General features: G+C 47.4%; 1 protein-coding gene across 1 annotated transcript; it reads right to left on the reverse strand.

Annotated features, from left to right (window-relative positions):
• Positions 1 to 8,052: 8,052 nt before the first annotated feature.
• On the reverse strand, positions 8,053 to 15,078 carry KCNK15 (potassium two pore domain channel subfamily K member 15). Its single transcript, XM_053394114.1, has 2 exons — positions 14,357 to 15,078; positions 8,053 to 9,053 (listed from the first exon to the last, which is right to left on the reverse strand). Exons 1-2 carry the CDS (start codon positions 14,682 to 14,684, stop codon positions 8,146 to 8,148), a joined length of 1,236 nt encoding a protein of 411 aa, XP_053250089.1. The 5' UTR covers positions 14,685 to 15,078; the 3' UTR covers positions 8,053 to 8,145.
• Positions 15,079 to 18,960: the final 3,882 nt, after the last annotated feature.

Genomic DNA, 18,960 nt, shown 5'->3' on the forward strand with positions numbered 1-18,960 from the left:
TACAATAGTAAAATCTGTTAAAGCAAATTACAGTCACGAGAATGGGGTGGATCCCAGAAATAGATGTCTTGGGTGTCTAAGGTCAGGGTAAAGCATCTTCACCATACAACAAAAACTGGGAAATGAAGGTGCTAGATGCATCTCTGGAGGGAGGGAATTCCATGACTTCAGAGGCTGGCAAAGAGAATGCCCCAAACTTCTGAGGACAATGGAAGCATCAAGAAGGACCCCTCTGTTGATCAACTCCATTAGGAAGGAGGGAGTCTTTCAGATAACTGGGGCCTACATCACTTTGGGTTTTTAACACTAATGTGAGACCTTGATCTTTGGACTTTGAACTACAGTAGTACCTTGGTTCTCAAACTTATTCCATTCCAGGAGTCCATTCAACTCCCGGAACCGTTCGAAAACCAAGGTGCGACTTCCAATTGGCTGCAGGAGCTTCCTGTTCGTCTTCCGAAAAACATTCAGAATCCGGAACACTTACTCCTGGGTTTGTAGCGTTCAGGAGCCGATTTGTTCGACAACTAAGCCATTCGATAACCAAGGTACCACTGTATTTTCCAGGGACCTTGAAGTTAGGGCACCACACTAAAACACATCGAAAAGAAGACTGGCCTTTCTTTTTACCACTGAGTTGCAACCAGCTGGGATCAGGGTGTCATAGAGTGAGCCAGTCAGTAAATCATGCCATCCAGAGTTGGAGCTAACTCTTTATTAGCAAAAACACAACCTTCACAGACCTTGTTGAGTGTCAGGTCTAATGAACACAGCAGTTCCTTCACTGTAGGTCTTACTCCAGGAAATCAGCTACCAAGACTAAAGGTCTCCCCACTGCCATCTGTGTCTCCTCCTCCCCTGGGCTTTCCCCAAGCAATCAGAGGCTGCATCTTCACATCTGTCTTTGCTTCTCCCGTTTTATGCCTCTTCTGGTCCTGGGAAGAGGGAGGGTATCTGCCCTTTGCTTTCATGGAATAGGCTGTGATCCTAAATAATTAGGCTTGTGTGGAGCCATTTACCATTTTCTAAGCACTCATACAATCAATATTTTATCATTCTTCTACCCCCCCCCCAATCACTCTGTAAGGGTCATATTTGGCCCCCAGGCATGTAAGTCGACCCAACCGAATCTATGATTTTGGGTTCTAATTCATTAGGAAAGTAACAGGGCTTAGGATTGCTAAACACAGCATTTGGCTTAATTCCAAATCACCCCAGGATTCATGGGCTTTATCAGAAAACTTGTTGCATTGACCAGATATTTCAAGGCTAAGTTTTTGCCCAAATTATGCCTCCTGTTAAGCTGGTGGAAGACAAGGGCAATCAAGTAGGTTAGGAGGAGAGAAACAAAGAGAGGACCCCAGGGTATAGAAATGGGCGACGAGAAGAAGTGCCCATAAGACTTACCCATTGCTCAAAAGTTGTTTGTTTTTAAAGTTTTTTTTAATGTATCCAAAGCAGATTATGGAAAAGTCACCATCAGTTCCCCCATCACCAACTTCCAAAAGGAGCATCAGCTTCTGGCTGTTGCTAGGCAACTGGTGCCCTCCGCATAATATCTCCTAGCAACCCAAGGACGGTGACAGCAACAAATAATAAACAAACAGGTGCCTTGACTTGATGGCTTCTCACATTCTCTATGAATGGCAGCCACTCTGTTTGGGAAACAAACGCTCAGCACTACAGATGTCCCAGTTCATCACTTCCTGCGGGGTCCCTGGCATTACTTTCTGCACTGTTAATTTGCAGCTTTTGTGCTCTAGTGTTCTCTGTGACACAGGCTGATCAGACATGGTGCGCAAATGTAGAAACCGGCCAACAGAAACAGTGAAGGAGCAATCCAGGGCCTGATCCTATTCTCCAAGGTTTCTTTGTAGCTGCACTTTGGTGCTGAGCTTTTGTTTCCCAGGGCGTCTAATAAGTAAGGCTAACACCCAACTGAAGAAATCTGAAGTCCTGGTCTACACCTGTAGCAGCATGAGCTGGAAAGGAGATGGCACAGAACTGGTGGTGGCCATATGGATGTCACCACTTCAGGCTGAAGACAGGTGGGTATGGAGATCATCTTTAAACACCTGTAAGAAAGGAACCTACCCTACAATCCCCCTACAGCACGGAAGGCAAGGACCATGAGATTCTTTATGCTCCACCTTGGTCACCAAGCTCCTCAGATGGGGCATTCTGGTGGTTCCCCATACCCCTGAGGTTTGGTCTGATGATTTCAGGTAGCTTCCTTGAATATATATTATTTTTCTTAGCGGACAGCACCAGGGCAATTCTGGGGAGAGGTGATGCAACAACAGCAGAATGTGAAAACACCAAGAGAGACACAGCAAAGAGCTAACTCTTGCTCTTGACAGCCAAATACCACATCTCGCGACACTGGGGCAGGGAAGGCACCCAGTTCCCTTTCCCTTTCTCCACCAGTGAGTCAACCACTGCATCCATCCTGCCTGTGGTTTCTGCATATGCTGCTTCATGGAAGCCCTGAGCAGCAATCCATGTTAATGATCTCTCGGGGATCACAGGACTTTCCTCCTACATGTTTATAGTCCTGAGTCAAATCTGGATGGTTTGGTTTTCTTTACACAGAGTTCGAAGGTGGTGATTTGCAATAAAGATCTGGCTTCTAATGCCACTATTTTATAAGCCCTGTTCTGTCATGCATCTGCCCAATGCAGGATAGATAGATAACATTTATATATTGCTTTTGTTCCACCATGGAACCAAATGGAGAATCACCCTTCCAGGCACTGAGCAAACCCAGATCTCCTTAGCTTCAGTAAATTGGGAGCCTCATGTGTCTTCAAGACCATACCCTGGGATGCAGAGCAGGGCTAGAGGATCCCTGGTCCTCCAGATGTTGTTGGACTCCAACTCCCATCAGCCCTAGCTAGCATAATTAGTGGTCAGGGATAGAGATGTGAAGGCCTGGGGGGAAAAACCATTGGGTTTGTCCCCACCACAATTGCCACCAGTTTTTCTACTTTTTCCCATTTTTCAGATACAAATAGGCCGGAAAAAGAAAATTGGAGAAAAACTGTTTCTTCCCCCTTTCCTCCAGATGTTTCCAGGTTTCCCCCAAGCTTTCACATCTCTAGTCATGAATGATGGGGGCTAGAGTCTAGCATTTAGAGAGCCTCAAGTTTCCCACCCGTAAATGTAGGGGTGATCAAATTTTCAGGATATCACCTGTTTGCTGAGAGGCAGGTAGTTGTTCCTGGGGGCTGCACTGCATGTGAGTCCAAAGGTATGGAGAACAGCTACATTGGCGCTGGAATGCCAGTCCCCTGGGGCACTCGTTGCCATGTTCCCTCAAGGAATGAGCCGAGGTCTGCAAGTGATTACATTAGAGCTAAATCTCGAAGGGCTCACAAACTATACTTTGGAAGGCTTGTTAAGGTAGCCACCATTGTTTTTCCCTTGGACTCTGCACTTTTTATCATAGGAACAAGTGTACAAGAAGCATACAGGGAGCCCTTTTCCAAACTCACAGGACCATTTTCAGCACCCCGTTTTGGGACCTTTGCATACCTCATTTCCAATACATTTAGGAATTTCTCCTATCATATCTGTTGGCAAATACTAAAAGCTATTGCAGCTTAGAGTGAGTTCACCTCTGAGTAAGCATGCATAGGATTAGAGCTATGCAGCGCAATCCAGGGCATATGTACTCAGAAGCCGCTATCTTCAATATGGCATGTAAAGGTAAAGGGACCCCTGACCATTAGGTCCAGTCGTGACCAACTCTGGGGTTACAGCACTCATCTCGCTTTACTGGCCGAGGGAGCCAGCGTACAGGTTCCGGGTCATGTGGCCAGCATGACTAAGCCACTTCTGGTGAACCAGAGCAGCGCACGGAAACGCTGTTTACCTTCCCACCAGAGTGGTACCTATTTATCTACTTGCACTTTGACGTGCTTTCGAACTGCTAGGTTGGCAGGAGCAGGGACCGAGCAATGGGAGCTCACCCCATCATGAGGATTCAAACCGCCGACCTTCTGATTGGCAAGTACTAGGCTCTGTGGTTTAACCCACAGCACCACCCGCGTCCCTCAATATGGCATAGTCCCAGGTATTTGTGCATATGACTCCAGCTTACGTGAGCTTTGATCTGCATTGTATTGTGGCCTTCAAATTCTATCCTGCATTAAAACAAGAGAATTGTTCATTGATTTACTTTGGATCATAGAGTTGGAATGGACTTCAAGCATCATCTAGTCCAACCCCCTTGCAATGCCAGGAATCCTTTGCCCAGCATGGAGCTTGAACCCACAACCCTGAGGTTAAGAGACTGTGGGTTCATTTTGCCTTGTGTTCAGGACACGCAGTTTCTCCCTCTGGGTCCAGATGAAACTCAACCGGCTGATCAGTTGGGCAAGCATGAACCCCAGAGTGTCATTGCTGAATGGCGCGCTTCTCTGTGTTGACCACAAGATGGCACTCATTTGTGCCAAATGAGGACGTTTTCCAAGCCCTGAAAATGTCACCTATTTTCTATCCTTAGCAAAGAAAACAAGGGTGTCGTCGCCCTTCACTTGCCATGCTGTAGTACATATTTTTGTATGCACAGTTCTCCTGCAATATACACACAGAGGAGATTGTTCCTATTCCTGGCAACACATCTTACACTTTCACAATGCAACTGAAGAGATGCGGCGTAAAGGAAACTCAGATATACAGTACATAGAAACTCAGATATATAAGCTAGGCACCAGATGGCTCCTTAAACCAAAGTTAGAGTTGCCAAAACAAAATGTCTCGATCCCATTTGGGGGGCAAGACGGCTCTGAAGTCTTATTTTTCAAAGGATGGACTGACTGTGATTGATTCTCTGTTAAACACCTGGCTAGTTTAGATGACAACCTTGAACTAGGTTAAGAACTTTGAGATTTTAAAGAAGAAAAGTCCCTTGATCCACATATATATTGGCCTATTCCTACCTTTTATCTTAATGGTGACACAGACCATTCGTAAGGCAAGAACATTCTTCACAACTGTGAGCAGGGCAGTGGCATGGGGTAGACAAGCTGCAACAATTAACTGTAACCTTTGAAGGTGACCCGGAAACTACAACTAATCCAGAATGTGGCAGCTAGACTGGTGACTGGGAGCGGCCGCCGAGACCATATAACACGGTTTTCAAAGACCTACACTGGCTCCCAGTACGTTTCCGAGCACAATTCAAAGTGTTGGTGCTAACCTTTAAAGCCCTAAACTGCTTTGGCCCAGTATACCTGAAGGAGTGTCTCCACCTCCATTGTTCTGCCCGGATACTGAGGTCCAGCACTGAGGGCCTTCTGGCGGTTCCCTCACTGTGAGAAGCCAAGTTACAGGGAACCAGGCAGAGGGCCTTCTTGGTAGTGGCACCCGCCCTGTGGAAAGCCCTCCCACCAGATGTCAAAGAGAAAAATAACTACCAAACTTTTAGAAGACATCTAAAGGCAGCCCTGTTTAGGGAAGCTTTTAATGTTTAATAGGTTATTGTATTTTAGTGTTTTGTTGGAAGCCACCCAGAGTGGCTGGGGAAACCCAGCCAGATGGGCAAGGTATAAATAATAAATAATAATAATTATTATTATTATTATTATTATTATTATTATTATTATTATGTTCACTGCTCCTGCTCAGGCTGCTCAGAAAAAAAGCATTTTGGTACCTGAAATTCATTCCGATTGTGCAGATAAAATATCATGGATAGAATTCTACAGGGTGTGGTATTAGTGTGTGAAAACAGCCCAAATCCAAGCATAGCCCCAGGCATTCATTTCCAGATGGTGATGTCAGGCGCCATCTTGACACCCAGGCATCTTCACTTGGTCACAGTTTTGAACACTGGTCAATTAGCAAGCAAGATGTTGCACCCATCGGCTGATGCAGACTGCCTGCCGCAGCCTTTTCTAACCTGACGCCCTCCAGACGTCTTGGGAGTGGTAGTTCAAAATATCTGGGAGGTCACCAGTTTGGGACAGGCTGATCTACAAAACACAAGGGCGGGGAGCTGGGGCCCCGTGAACCTATGCATGTTGCAGCACGTAACACAAGAGTGGAGTTGATTTTCACTGCTATCAGGAGCAGAAAGCCTAGCACACTTTTGCAAGGAGCACACACACCAAGTCCGGGGGGGGGGGGAGAGAAGGCTTCTTTGGTGGTTTCTCAGAAGCCGAAGAAATGAAAGGAGTTGGGGAAAGCAAGCTAAGGGACTGAAGGCAAGTAGCAGCTGGTGGCTCTGCCACAGCCACTTCTCCCTATTTTAAAGGGCTGGAACTGTCTTCATGAGAGTGGGAATGTCTGGGGGGTGGTAATTGAAAGTGACAGGCAGAGTGACAGGCAGCTGCTAGAAAATTATTTGCCAGGCTCATCAACACCTTTAATTGGATCACTTCTGCTCATGAAAGTTGGCTGACTAAACTGGTATCACGTTACCAGCTTCCGGTGGCTTAAAAAAAACTACAGTCTTTTTATAGAGCTTCTTTCTTCCCACACCCGGCTAAATGCTGCCTTCTGCCCCAATACACTTTTAAAACTGGCACGGTGACATTGCACAAGGAGCAGAATATTTTCGTGTGTTGCCATTATGGATTAAAATCAGTGATGGAAAGCCGAAGATGGGGAAACTGTGGCCCTCTGGTTGTTGATACCCCTGGCTAATGGCCACAGTGGATGGAGCCAATACTAATCCAACACAACAGCCGTCACATAAACACACCCAAAGGTAATAGCATGCTGTACAGTTGTAAACAGGTTGAGCGATGAGCCAACTGTGGATCTTCAGACTCGCCCCTCTGGCCAGATGCACAGCCTTCCTCTGGAAAGCAAGGAGGCCTCCCAGCTTCGAGAAAATCAGGCTGTGCAGAATGCTGATTGGCTGGGCATTGTGACAGTCACAAAGCCACCTCCCTTCCTCCCCTCTTATCTGGCTGGGCAGAGTGCCAATTGGCTGGCAAATACAAAGCCATACCACTTCCTCCCAAATCTAGTGTTTATTCCTTTTTTTTAAAAAAAATAAAATTAAAATAAAAGCCTGCCTAAAGTCCCCACCCCCTCAAAACATAGCTTCAGGAATAGGTTTATGTGTCATTAGAAGAACAAATATGTGGGGAGTGGAAGGGAAGCAGAGCTCACCCCCAGAATGAGAACAACAAAAAAGGCACTCAATCCTGTAGGACGGTGGTTTTTCAACCAGTATGCTGTGGCACCCTGGGGTGCCTTGATTGATGGTCAGGGGTGCCGTGGGCAACACTGGCCTCTGTCCCCCTTTCACTCCTCTGATGCCCTCTTGCATCTCTGCCTCCCCAAGGCTTGCACAGCTGCTTGTTGCAGCAGCCCTGGCTACAAGCTCCCCTGGTGAATGGTGCCTCTGGGGCTGGCCAGGGCGTGCTTCCCAGTCCCCTGTGGGGCAGCGTGAGGAGGCACCTCTCTTTGGGGTGGGGGGGAGCAGCTCAGAGATCAGGGGCAAAGGCAAGTGCTGCATGGAGGACTCACAAGGAGAGGGGAGAAGAGAGGAGGCTGAGGGAACACTCCACAAGGGATGGGTGAGGGACTACTAGCTCTACAGGCAAGGGGTGACATAACTGGGCTCCTGAGCCCCACAGGGGTGCCGCAGAAAGAATGTAGTTGGTCAAGGGAGCCGTGGACCCAAAAAGGTTGAAAATCTCTGCTGTATGAGGTACATCTGTACACTGCTACAGTTGGGGGTAAAGGCAGGACAAACCTAGAATGCCGGCTGCAATGATGTAATTGAGCATTATCTATGTATTTTCCCCTGAGGCAATAATTAGGGCTTTCTGCAGATGACTTGACAACTTTGATGCACTGTGGGGTTCTATTATTTAAGTCCCCTAAAACGCTTAGCTTCTCCTGCAATTGTTGTGACATACTCTGTTGCTGGGAGAAGCTATTTTCCATGACTCGTATTTTATAAAAGCAGTGCTCAGGCAAGTGCATTGTGGAGCTGGCAGCACCGCATGTTGGTAGCCATTTTGGGACGTGCCTGCAAAGGAAAAAGAAGAATAAAGGAGATGAAAGAAAGGCAACCAGAACAACCCGGCGTCTCAGTTAATAATTTATCATCAAAAGAAGTTCAGGAGCAGAACACAGCTCAGAGTAATAATAAAAAAGGTCCAAAAAGAGCATGCACGTTTATCAGATAGACTTCCTCCTCAGCTGGGAGTGCTCCCGGCAGCTGGGACTATTGGACGACAGAGTGCTCCTGGGGGAAGACAAGCCAGTGTGGTCCTTACCGCCCAAGGAGACTTCCATGATTTTGTAAGAAATGGAATTGTAATATACAAGGTTGGTGTGGCAGTTGAAGGCCTCTGGTTGGGAAGGAACTGGGCTCCTGCTTAGCCGCGGCCGGTAGCACAGGCAGTTGCAGAAGGAAGGGACTCTTGTGGTGGAGCCTGAGGACTTGCCCCTCTGTCTCCCGGCCTCTTCCTGCATCAACGGCAGGAGGTTCATCTGACTTGTCCCGTCTTCGATGGGGAGCAGGAGGTCGTTCCTGCCCTGGTTCTCCTCCCGGCTAATGTAATTCCTGGCCCTCCTCAGAGACGCCCTTTCCTCCTCATCCCGCCGCTCGTCTTCCGAGTTCATAATCAAAAACCGAAAGACGACCAAGTTGAGGAAAGCCCCGATGACCGTCAAGCCCACCAGGATGTACATGAAGCTGAAGGCGACGTAAGGGGGCTTCTTCTGCAAAGCTTCGTGCTTCTGAAGGGCCACAAAGTCTCCAAACCCAATGGTGGTCAAGGTTATGAAGCAGTAATAAAAGGCGTGGAAGAAAGTCCAGCCTTCAAAATAGGAGAAGGCAGCTGCTCCGATGCCCAGCGTCCCCATGCAGGAGAGGAAACCCACCACAACCATGTTCTTCATGGAGACAGTTGGCTGCCTCATTCCCAGGCACCTCTTTATTTTCTTCAGCACCATTCGGACCAGGATGTTCATGCGCTCGCCAAGGCTTTGGAACATCACCAGGGTGAGGGGAATGCCGAGGATCGCATAGAACATGCAGAAAACCTTGCCAGCATCCGTTCCAGGCGCGGCATGTCCGTAACCTGTGGCAAAAGAAGAGAAAATGTCAGCATTTCTCTAGATTGCATATTAATGAATGGAGAACCATGTCAACACAATCCTTTGTCACAGAATTATTCCCACCCCCAAAAAAAATGTTTTATTTAGTTCACTCCTCCAAGGAACTCAGGATGAAACACAGAAGCCCATTTTTGATCTCACAAAACCCTGAGAGACAGCGAGTGGCCCAAGCATACCCAGAAAGTTTCCTGGATGAATAGGGAGACCTGAACCCAGGTCTCATGAACCCACTTCTGTATCTCTCCTCTGATTTTGGGGGGCATTACTGTTGCTACAGGTCATCTTTCATCGGTACTGCAATTCTAATCCATTTTAATTTGCACGTTGCCCAGAAAACTCAGGTTATCAGCTGACCCAAAATATGAAATAACGAAATATTTGCTTTGATTGCATTATAGAAGTTCTCAAGCACACGTCCAAATTATCAGTCTGATGACCCCACATGTCCTAATTTTCAGCAGTTTTTCATATCACCCACTAAAGTCGCTTCTAATTTAATCAAGTGTAAGCTTCACTCGGTCTACTTCAGTTAGTATTGCCTTTGATGCGCATCATCACTGAATGAAACAACTACTCCAGGAGATAAGGTGAGCCATAGGGAAACCTGAGACTGCAGAAGGAGGAAATGTTAATGTTTGTCCATTGTCAATAGCAGCTTCTTGGGCCCCATTTTCAAAACAGTCAGATAAACAAGGAGAGATGACCACACCAAGGTGGCTGCAATAAGCCCAACAGCACTACAATTCCTCATGGCAGTAGTTCAGCTGTACAAGCCTAATGGAAGCTAGTAACCTCTGCAATACACAGAGGTAAAAGTAATTGGATGGACCATTACACTACAACTTGCTGTAACTGTTGTGGACAGAAGAGCCATCAAAAGCCATATTCTAGTCCCAGCAAATGAAATTCTACCATTTAAGCCTGTTTACACTCCACAAGATTAGCCCATCACACCAAACAGCCTCCAAGTAACAGATCAAAAGCCTGACTCATTAAAGAGCAATCATCTTTTGCTGTTGCCATTTTGCTGAGTTATGGGATGGAAGATGTTTAATAGTAATCGACCGTTTCTTTTATTCTGAAGATTTTTGATGCAATTTCCATTGAGCTTCCAACAGATTGTTTTAGATCTCATAAACTTGCCTTGGACACTCTTCAGTGGAAATACAGGTGACAGACTTTAAAAATAAAATAAGGTATAAATCATCCCTGGGGAATCTATGACACATTGTAGCATATTTCAGTATATGGAAATATTTCTGATCCTGTTTATTATTCCTTCTGCCCTCGTAGAATCTAACAAGTCATTAAAAGCTATAATAAGAAAACAACAGAGCCAGATTTTTGCTGCTCATCAAAAGACAAGCAGGGACAAGGCCAGGTGGGCCTCTTTGGAGGGAGAAAGAATCCCACAAACAAGGATCAAATGTTGTGTATCTGCTTGCCGTTCCTCATGCAGCCATCTCATACCTTTCTAATGTAAGCACCTGCCAAACTTCAGATGATGGAGGGTAACAGAGCTCCACCTCTTGATGTTGACCTTAATTCCCGCATACGTTAGCAAACCATACACCTATGTAGGGGAAAGGCTGTCCATAACATAGCTGTCAAATATCTGATGCTAGACAAAGGCTAAGTCCAGGAAATGGTTTAAAGCAACCTTTCCCTACCTTGGTGCGCTCCAGTTCTCTTGGACGACAATTCCCATCTACTGCAGCTAGCATAGCCAATGGTCATGGATGACAGCAGTTGTAGTGCAAAATATTTGGGGTAGCCTAGTCTAAAAGAATGAGGGGTCTCTTCAAGCCCCTCTAACTAACAGCCCTACCCATATCGTTGGGTTACACTCCCATCAGCCCCAGTCAGCATAATCAATGGTCAGGAATAATGGGAGTTGTAGTGGAAGGGCCACATGTCAGCCACATTTGCTATAGACTGTCTGGATGGAAGCCCATCTAGAAACCACATGCAAGTTGTTTTGAGTTCAGAGGATGGGTGTGGAATAGGTGTAATAATAGGGGTGGTGCACTTGGCTCCACATAGTATCCCTCCTGCATCTGTTGCCATGGTGACCTAGTAGTCACCAGTAAGTTTGTCTGGAAGAAGACAAGCCATGAAACCAGGTTCAGATGACAAAGCCAAAGCATGGCTTGGCTCACAGTGGTGCAGGAGACCACACTTTCAAACGATGCTGTAGTTTGGCTTAACATTATGTGCAAACCAGCTCACTGGGCCAATGTTTTCATTGAGCTGTCCACCATGGCCCCAAGATCTGTTAAGTCTCACCACCAACACAGACCTCAGTTATTTCTTTACAATATTTATTAATTGCCTTTTGCTGCTCATCGGGAGACCCCCCCAAGCCAATATACAGTCACTAAAGATATGCACATTTGGAATTTGGGGCCCAGTGTCTATCGCTTTACACTTACATTAACCATCGCCTACCATTTTGTTGCCCGCTCACCCAAGTTCGGAAACATCCTTTTGGAATGCTTGTAGTTTTTTCCCACCACTACCCTGTCATCTGCAGACTTGGCCACTTCACTGTTAACCTCCAACTTAAGACCACTTAGGATTGTTAAATAACAAACAAACCCTGGTCCCAACAGAGATCCTTGAAGAACCCAAATTCTTACAGCCCTCAATTAATGGACCTGTCCATTTATTCCTACTCTCTTCTTCCCTTTTTTAAAGCCAGTTACCAATCCATAAAAGGCCCCATCCTCTTATCCCATAACAACATTTGCTCAGGAGCCACTTTCCCTTGCCTTATGGCAGGGACACCCCTGGATGCCAGTTTCCTACAGCAGAGACAGTCAGCAAGAGGACAAAAGGCTGCATGCTGATGATGAGAGCATCATGCACAGCTGATGGGAGTGACATACGCACCACAGCAAAATGACGACAGCATGGCATGCCCATTTATTATGCCAGACGTCTGCAGGTCCAAAGCCAGCAGGACACTCTCCTGTTCCTTCTGGTTTACCTCGCCCCTTGTGGGAAAGTGCCATCATTGATGCTAACTGTACTTTGCAAAGAACAGGCAGTTCAAGATGAACATCCTGGATACAGACAATGTAGACAATATTTATATATTTGCAGCAAATGGAGCAATTGCTTTTATAATGGGATGAGAGGGGAGCTGCTATTGAACAATTGTTGTCCTTTCTTATTGCAATGTCTAAAAGGTTCTTTCTCCACTGAGGATCAATAAAGAACTTCATAGTTGCTCATTAAAATGAATATTGAGGACATTAGCTCCCCAGACAGTGAATGGCATGATTGTCAGTGACCCAAAAACACCAGGGAAAGAACAGGGACAGGTCTGCCTGCTGAGTTGTTTGCTTCCTGCAGCAAGCACCCATAGGTGCTTGTTATCCATCTTCATGCCCTTAAAACTTCACCGGCTACTAGCCATAATGGCTGTTCCACCTGCACTGTCAGAGGCATTGTGCCTCTGAATACTAGTTGCTAGGAATCGCAGGTGAGAAGAGTGCTGGTGTGCTCATGTCCATCTTTGCAGGCTTCCCACAGATATCTAGTTGGCCACTGTGGGGACAGGAAGCTGGAGTACACAGCCCATGGGCCTGACCCAGCAGGGATTGTCTGGAGTTCTTACATACTGACACCACATAATGCAGAGAGGCGAGGAACCTGAACCCCTATAGATGTTGTTGGACTCCCATTGGGCCAGCGGTCAGAGATTATGAGAGTTAGGTGTCGGTGCAGAAATTATAGGTGGCGCAGTAGAAAATGCAACAAAAGTGAGCATGAGAGGATCTTGGTTGCTTTTAATGTGGCTGTGGAACTGCCAAACCCTGTGGACACTTGGTTTTATGTGGTGGCAATTTATGCTCATCTCTCAAGAAGCAAAAGTGTCCTCAAATTCACTTGATCGTTATGTAGTGGTATTGATGTGCTTGAAGAGATTTGGATACCTGCCGAATGGGCAGTGCTGGGTCTGAAGCTTGGCTGAGAAATCATGTACAGTGGTACCTCGGGTTAAGAACTTAATTCTTTCTGGAGGTCTGTTCTTAACCTGAAACTGTTCTTCACCTGAGACACCACTTCAGCTAATGGGGTCTCCTGCTGCCGCCACACGATTTCTGTTCTCATCCTGAAGCAAAGTTCTTAACCCGAGGTACTATTTCTGGGTTAGTGGAGTTTGTAACCTGAAGCAGCTGTAACCCGAGGTACCACTGTATTTTGCCAAGAAAACTCTGCCCCCAATTTCAGGTGAAAGCTGGCTGTGGCTTCACGGTAATGGAGTCAAAGCACTTGGTACATACTTGCAGGTGCCCTTCACTATATTTGCTCCATGTTTTCTAGGGCTGAAGCCCAGGTTGAAAGTTGACCCTGCTGATGCCCAGCCCATGTGGACTGAAGATAGCTCACGGTCTCCACTAATCAATTTCTGCCAGAACATCTAAAGCTTGTTGGAACTTGGCTTCTTGCTAAGAACGATAGACTAGATGGAACTTGAGCTGGTCCAGCAAGGGACATCTTATATTCTTAAAACGAGAATGTTCTACTCATGAGGTCTTTCAACATGTTTGAAAATGACATTAAGCCAGATGTGTAGAGAGGGTGCAAGATGGCACACACTGCTGCCATTCCTGATCTCCTTGGCATTCAAGGGCTCTCTGTGCACAGTCTACACATGCACAACTTGAGCACATGAAGGCTGCCCCTCCCTACTGCATGGACCTTACGAAATGTAAGTTGCAGATCACACTATGGCAAAATGCATACAACCTGCATGTACATATATTGGTTCACACACCAAGCCAATGAAGGGATGGAAGTTCAGAATCAACTTCCCTTCTGCACATTTCAGCCCAGCATTGTTAACTCTGGTGTAAAAATGGCTAGGTTGGCTAGGTTGACACAGGTTAAGTCTTTCCTGATTGCAAAGATGAACCCCTGCATTGTACATTTAATACACATCAGTGGACCGCGATGGGGATCTGGGGAGGTGGAGAAAGGGGTCAAATTGAGCAAGGCGGAAACAAGCCCACACCGACTCCTGGTCCAGGAGTGGGAAACCTGTGGCCTTCCAGATGTTGCTGGACTGGACTCCAACTCCCATCGTCCCTGCCCATTGACCACACTGGATGGGGATGATGGGTGTTGGAGTCCAAGGACCTCCACAAGCTCTCCTGTCCCTGCCCTGGAGAGTGACAGAAGAGAGCCCGGCGCACCCAGCGATGGGTTGCTTTGGGGATCGCCCTGAATGGGAAGGGGGATCCCGCCGCGCACTCACCTATGGTGGTGATGACCGTGATGGCGAAATAGAAGGAGCCGGCGAACCTCCACTGCGTGCCGGCTCGGTGCGGCTCGGCCCGCAGCGCCAGGCGCTCGAACTCGCGGTAGTCCTCGGCGGTGAAGCGGTACTTCCTCCGCAGGCCGCTGCGCTTCTGCTCCAGGAGGCGCTTGTGGCCGATCTCGGCCTCCGACTCGAGCGCATCGAAGACGGCGGCGCCCACCAGCAGGTAGGAGAAGACGCACACGATCAGCGACAGCGTGCGCAGGTTCTGCCGCTTCATGGCGAGGCCGGCCGGCCGGGCGCCGCTGCCCCGGGCACAGCGCATCAGCCGGGGGGGCGCCGCCGCCGCATGGCACCGCGGCGCGGGGAGCTGCCGGCCTCGGCGGGCGACGGCCTCCTCGGAGCCCGGGGCATTCGCGGCGCAGCCTCTCCCCGGAGCCCGCCCCCCCTCGGCTCCCGCTCACATCGAGGGTCGCTTCTCGTCGCGCAAGAAGCGGCTACCGGGAAAGCACAACCCCCCCCTCCGGAGCCCAGGTTCCCGCGAGGCACCGGAGGCGGCTCTGCTCGTCCTCAGCGCCTCGGTGCAGCTCCCTCCTTGCGCCGATCGCAGCCACGCAGCTCCGGGGGCGAGGAAGAGGAGCCGGCGCTGTTCCCGCCGCTGCTCCCCGCGTGCTCCCGCCGCAGGGACTTGCCGGACCGGGCCACGCCTCCGCTTGCCAGCGCCGGCTGCGAGGAGGAGGGGCTGGCGGGGCCGGGGCTGGCGCGCGGGGCCGGGCCACACCTACCTACAGCGCACCCGAGGAGAAGACAAACGGATCGGTCCTCTTCCCACGGCCGCTCTCTGAACGACCCCCTCGCCTTCTGCTCCTTTGCGCGATGCTTTTGCAGCGGGGATTTAAGGCTGTCGATTCAGGACGAGGACAAGCCCAGAAACGGGATAAGATCCCAACCTAAGAACAGCTGCCTTCTTTCTTCTTCTTTGGCGATCACTCGTAGCCGAGTAAGATTGTCTTCCATAAACAATGAGTCCGTAAGTGACTGTGGAGACCAATTCTGGACCCACACGCCCTTCCACAGTGGGGACATTGGTTTCCGGGCGGGAGTTGATCACCGTTTGGATTTGCCAAGCATGCCTTCCTCTTAGCACGTTTCTCCCATGCGTTCTGAGTTGGAGTGTTTTCAAAGCCTATGACACCTTTGGTAAAGGCTGTTCTTGGTCTGCTGCTTCCTAAAATGATGCAAGAGGACCAGACCAAGAGCTCATCCTGTTCTCAGAGCCAGATCATAGAATCATAGAATTTGAAGGGACCCGAGGGTCATGTAGCCCAACCCACTGCAATCCATGACAGATGGCTATCCAACCTCCGCTGAGAAACGTCCAAGGAAGGAGATTCCACCACCTCTCAAGGGAGACCATTCCACCTCTGGGAAACCCGGAAGAAGGACTTCCATTTGTCTCTCAGTTTGTGATGCCCAGCATGCTGCTCCAACAAAGGAGATGGAACAGAGCCATTGCAGTTTGTAGCTATGGATCACATTCTCTGTGCCTTTGGCTAATACTCTTTTAAAGGCATCCAGAATTGTTGCCGTCATGAATGACATCTTGTGGATAGCTCAGTTGCTTAGAGCTTGGTGCTGCTGATAACACCAAGGCTGCAGTTTTGATGCTCATATGGGAAAGGCACATATTCCTGCCTTGGACTAGATGATCCTCAGAGTCTCACCCAACTCTACAGCTCTATGCTTCTATGCCTTGAGTCCCTTCCAACTCTATGATTCTAATGTTGTGACCTTTTCCCACGGGGGAGTTGCTGTGACCCCTTGACCATTTTGGTTTCCCCTTTCTTACACTTTTCCAGCTCCGCAATATCCTTTTCAAGGTGAGGCAACCAGAACGATACACAGTATTTCAAGTTTGGTCTCACCCTAAGAACATGAGAAGAGCCCTGCTTGGATCAGGCCAACGGCCCATCTAAGCAACACTGTGTTCTCAAAGTAGTCAACCAGATGCACATGGGAAGTCCAAAAACAGTAGCTCAGTGCAACAGTAGTCTCCCACTTGTGATTCCTATCAACTGGCAAATAAATTTGCATAACACATTATGGGTACTGGCAGTTTATTATAAGCCCCTTTGCTAATGACTGCTGTCATGAAATTAACCTTTTCCACGGCTGCCACTCACAGGGTCAACATCAGGAGTGAACTTTCCTAGTCACTCATGGCTGGTTCATGTCCCATTAGTGTATATATTAAATTAGAGTGGGTTTTGGGTTTTTTTTTTTGCTCCAATGTGCATTATTTTACATTTGTTTACATCAATTCACATTTGCCATTTTTCTACCAATTCACTCAGTCTGGAGTTCTTTGCAATCCCTTTCCGTTTTAACCACTTCAAACAATTTTGTATCATCAGCAAATTGGCTACCTCACTGATCACCTCTTAACTCTGAATTATTTCCGAACAAGTTAAAAAGCACATGCCCAAATGTCAATCCTTGGGGAACACAACTTTCTACACCCACCCATGGACAGAACTGTTCATTTATTCCTACTCTCCACTTCCTATTTCTTAACCAGGCCATGGAGGGAAGGACCTGGCCTCTTCACCCTGCGGCTGAACTCGCTCAACTGCTGAACTCACTTGTTACCTTGGTGCTTTGTCCCTGGGATTGAGAGACTGAATCAGCTGAGGCACCCCTCTTGCTCATGGAATGGACTCCTTCACTCAATTGTTTTTAAATTTATAACCCTAGCTAGCTTTCTCCAGCTGCTAAGGCAACTAATTAGATCAGGAGGTTCTTGTTTGAAAAGCACAAGGAGGTGTGTGTCTCAACAACAGAGCTCACACAAATTCCAGTCAGGAGGAGTTTGATCACAAGAGGTAATGAGATAAAAGAAAGTGCTTCTGTCAGTATCTTTTTTTAGCCCTATGCAGGTGTTCTGATCATGTGCAAAACTGATACATCAGCAGAGAAGTGCATGCTATTTTAGGAAACGAGGACATTGCATAAATACTACTAATAAAAAATACAGTTTACCCACTGGAATGGGCAGGATAGCTCCAACTACATCTTGAAGTAATAGAGCTCATGCTCACATCGCCATCTAAAGAGATGCCCCACTTCCATAAGACCATTAAGTCCAGAGTCTAAATTTACCTAACTGCATCATTGTATCCTCTCACTTCTTATGTGACAATAACTGGGGGGCTGGGGCGGAATATGTTTGCAAACAGGTTCCTCCTAATTATTTTCCCAGTTATTGTCACATAAGGCCTGCGGAAATGTGAGTTCCTATGGTGTCTGGAAGAACAAAGCTTACTCTGCATTTAATTGATGTATCAAACTAAGTGGCATCTAATGATTTTAACCCAGTAGCGAAGTTACCAAATGCTATACAAGACTTATCAAAAGCTATACTAGAATGGGACTGTGCTGCTTAACATGCACCGTTGAAAAAGGTGCTAATTTGATTCATTTGAATCAAAGCCAAGATGGTGTCAGTATAAATTTAGCTCCCAGCTATTCTTGCTGATAGATAGCCCACTATCTTCCACACCCTTCTCCCACTCCCAAGCAAGGCTGCTAAGAGGTTGAAGGGTACCCCAGCACAAAAGGACGCAGGTAGCACTGTGGTCTAAACCACTGAGCCTCTTGGGCTTCCCAATTGGAAGGTCAGTGGTTCGACGACGGGGTGAGCTCCCATTGCTCCGTCCCAGCTCCTGCCAACCTAGCAGTTCGAAAGCACACCAGCACAAGTAGATAAATAGGTATCACTGCAGCGGGAAGGTAAACGGCATTTCTGTGCGCTCTGGCTTCCATCACAGTGTTCAGTTGCGCCAAAAGTGGTTTAGTCATGCTGGCCACATGACCTGGAAAGCTGTTTGCGGACTAATGCCAGCTCCCTCAGCCTGAAGCAAGATGAGCACCGCACCCCATAGTCACCTTTGAGTGGACTTAACTGTCCAGGGGTCCTTTACCTTTTCCTTTTTACCTTACTCCAGCACAATCCACCATGTGGTTAGACCATACGTTCACTGTGTTTGGTATCTCAGAATGTGAGGGTTGATAACTTTTAGATCAATATTTTCCCTGCAGTTCCGTTTCTGTTGTTTTATAAACCATAATAGAGCAAGCAGATGGCTAGCTCTGGAAGAGGGGGAGGGGTGGAGCCACTCTTCCATTTTTAAATACAGCTGGTTAAAAACCACCGTGTCTTCGTGCGCAAAAGGGGAAAAAGAAAAAGTAACCTTCAGAACAACATTTTGATATATTAATATATTTGATATATTGATAAGCTGTATTTTAAGCCATATTTTAATTAACTGTTTGTTTGTTTGTTGTTTTTCTATTATGTTTTATTGTAATTCATATTTGGTGTTAGCCGCCCTGAGCCTGGCCCTGGCTGGGGAGGGCGGGATATAAATAAAAAATTATTATTATTATTATTATTATTATTATTATTATTATTATTGCAGCAAATTCCATGACATTCAGGACTTTTTATTATTATTTTAATGTAGAACGTCTGAATTTCAGTGACACTCCTCCTCACACACACACACTGGATGTACGAAGGTTGCCGCATACACTCAAGGGGC

This window comes from Podarcis raffonei, chromosome 6 (assembly GCF_027172205.1).
Source record: "Podarcis raffonei isolate rPodRaf1 chromosome 6, rPodRaf1.pri, whole genome shotgun sequence".
In the NCBI taxonomy this organism is placed as follows: Eukaryota; Metazoa; Chordata; class Lepidosauria; order Squamata; family Lacertidae; genus Podarcis; species Podarcis raffonei.